General features: G+C 43.8%; 1 protein-coding gene across 1 annotated transcript in view; it reads right to left on the minus strand.

Moving 5' to 3' along the window:
* Window positions 1–2,654, minus strand: part of THEGL (theg spermatid protein like) — a 48,211-nt gene that overhangs the window by 976 nt on the left and 44,581 nt on the right. Inside the window, 1 exon segment of the mRNA XM_023758304.1 lies at window positions 1–155. Within this exon segment, the coding sequence (XP_023614072.1) occupies window positions 1–155 (155 nt within the window).

Genomic DNA, 2,654 nt, shown 5'->3' on the forward strand with positions numbered 1-2,654 from the left:
TTCTCAATTCTGGGAGATATTTTGGAATGTGTAGCAGCATAAGAGCTGGCCAGTAGGGATCACGGTGAGGTTATATAATCTTGATGAAGAGTTTTGGCCTTAGCTAGAAATACTGTTCGAGGGCTAGGTGTAGTTAGCAAGGCAGCTTGGGTTATCTACAGTGGAAACAAAAAGACACAAAATATATCCCCAAATTTACCACACATCCCTCTCTTTACAACTATATCCCTGATTCAGTCACCACCATTTCTTTCCTGGATTCCTACAATAGACTCCTAACCGGTTTCCCTGCTTTCATTCTTACCCCTGGACAATCCAGCATTCACACAGCAGTTACTGAGGAAAGAATGAACGCTTTAATGAGGGCATTCCAGGAGCCAGACAGTGTTCTAAGTCATTGACCTGTGTCATTGCTCTTAATCATCATAACAACTCCATGAGGTAAGTACTTTCTGAAGCTCAAGTCAGATCATGCCACTCCCAGGGTTTAAAACCTCTGGAGCAGTGGTTCTCAACCTTCCTAATGCCGCGACCCTTTAATACAGTTCCTCATGTTGTGGTGACCCCCAATTTCATTGTTACAAATTGAACATAATTAAAGCATAGTGATTACTCACAAAAACAATATGTAATTATATATGTGTTTTCCGATGGTCTTAGGCGACCCCTGTGAAAGGGTCGTTCGACCCCCAAAGGGGTCGCAACCCACAGGTTGAGAACCGCTGCTCTAGTGGATCCCCATTTTGCTAAAAATAATACTTGGGTTCCTTCCTGTGGCCCAGAAGACCCTACCAGATGGGCTGCAACTCCACTCCCTACCTTGATTATTATGAGGCCCCTCCCATGATCACACAACGCCCCTCCGGCCTAGCCCTTTCCACATCAGGGCCTTTGCACTTGCTAGTTCTGCTTGAATTCCCCTTTCCTCAATCTTGTTATGGCTGCTCTTCATCACTCAAGTCTCTGACTCAACCATGTATGGTTAGGACTTCTTCCCTAGCCATACAAACAAATCAGTCTTACTAATTACCCTCTTCCACAGTACTAATTTTCCTACAGCACTTACCAACACCTGGCTTAGTTCACTTATCTCGTTGATATGTTTATTGTGTGCTTCGTCCCCTTAGAATATAAGCTGCTTGAGAGAAGTACAGCAGGTCCTCAGATAATGTTTCATTATAGCATTGATGACATGCCTAGGAAGTTAACTCTTGTTTATGCCAATTAGCCTAAGGTAAAATTGGTTTGGTTATATGCCATGTTGCTTGAGGTCACAGAAACTATCAAAATGGTAAGTGAGAACTTACTATACTTGTTTGTCGAAAGCTGGAATAGACTCTGGTGCCTAACTGGTGCTGAATCAATTCCCTCTGGTCTTACTTTGAAAGTCCCATTTGCCAGGTTGTCTTTTTATTATGTTGCTTTATTGGTAAAATAGGAAGGATGTCATATAATCTCTTCCTTAAGTGCTCATTGAAAAGAATTGGGATGGACAACAAACACCGCGCAGCACCCCTGAAAGTGTTCTGTGTTGCAATGGGACAGATTTGTTTTGGGTTCTCCGTGTATGATTGTCTGCAGTGGTATCACTTGTTAAAAAGATCTTCTTAACACTCCTTCAAACAGTTCTAGCAATTAAAGAAAGATGCCTATAAGTCTCACTTTACATCCCCCAAAACTGAGAATAAAGTGATTTGCCTGAGGGTCGGAAGGTCACTTTAGCAAACTTAAGACATTCTCCCAAGGGTTTTTAATACCCAGATTCGTTTTTATTTCCCAAATAGAATTCCATATCAAATCCTCAGATTCTGAGGAAGAGGGTGAAATTGGCCCCACATCCTTGGATAGCATAATCCTTAGATATTTACTGAAAACTCGACTGGGATTGGGCACCAAGTTGCCACTGCAGTGAATGGAGAAGGGTGTCCAGGAGGAAGAGCAAGGGAAGCTCCTGAACGTGCCGGGTGGGCTCTGTGCTGAGCGCGGGCCTTCTCTATTTTTGCAGGCCATTAACAGTCGTGCAAATGGGAACTGTTATCTTTACAGTCCCCTGGTTCCCCTTGCTGAACCCAACTTCAAAGTCATCCCAGCTTTGGGACCCAGCTTTAGTACTCTTCCCTTTACTAAAATGCTCTCTTTTCGGATCTTCACTTAGCTAACTCCATCTCATCATTCAGGTTTCAGCTCAAATATACCTTCCTCAGAGAGGCTTTCCCTGACTGCCATCTGCAAAGTAGCTTGTCCCCATAATCACTCACTTCCTACTTTATTTTTTTCATTGCACTTTTCACTACCCAACCTTATCTTACTTGTTTACCTATTTTTTCTGTGTTTGTTTCTCTCCATCTTGTTCACTGGGAACAGGGTCTGGCACACAGTAGGCATTCAAATACTTGTTGAATGAACACGGCTCAGGGAGGTTGTCACAACATCATAGAGCTAGAGTGGCGAGGCTGTAATTTGCACCCAGAGCTCTCTTACTGGCTCCAAAGTTCATGCTCCTCACCCTTTACCCCCAGGCCCTCTCCACATCTGGCAGGTAGGTCTTCCTGCCACAGACTTCTCTTTCAAGATTCCCTTTAGCAATGACTTTGGCCAATGCCCTGCTCCGGGGGGAAATAGCACCATAGGAACAACCAGAAAGTGAGCTGAGG

Source organism: Myotis lucifugus, unplaced genomic scaffold (genome assembly GCF_000147115.1).
Source record: "Myotis lucifugus unplaced genomic scaffold, Myoluc2.0 scaffold_127, whole genome shotgun sequence".
Taxonomy (NCBI): Eukaryota; Metazoa; Chordata; class Mammalia; order Chiroptera; family Vespertilionidae; genus Myotis; species Myotis lucifugus.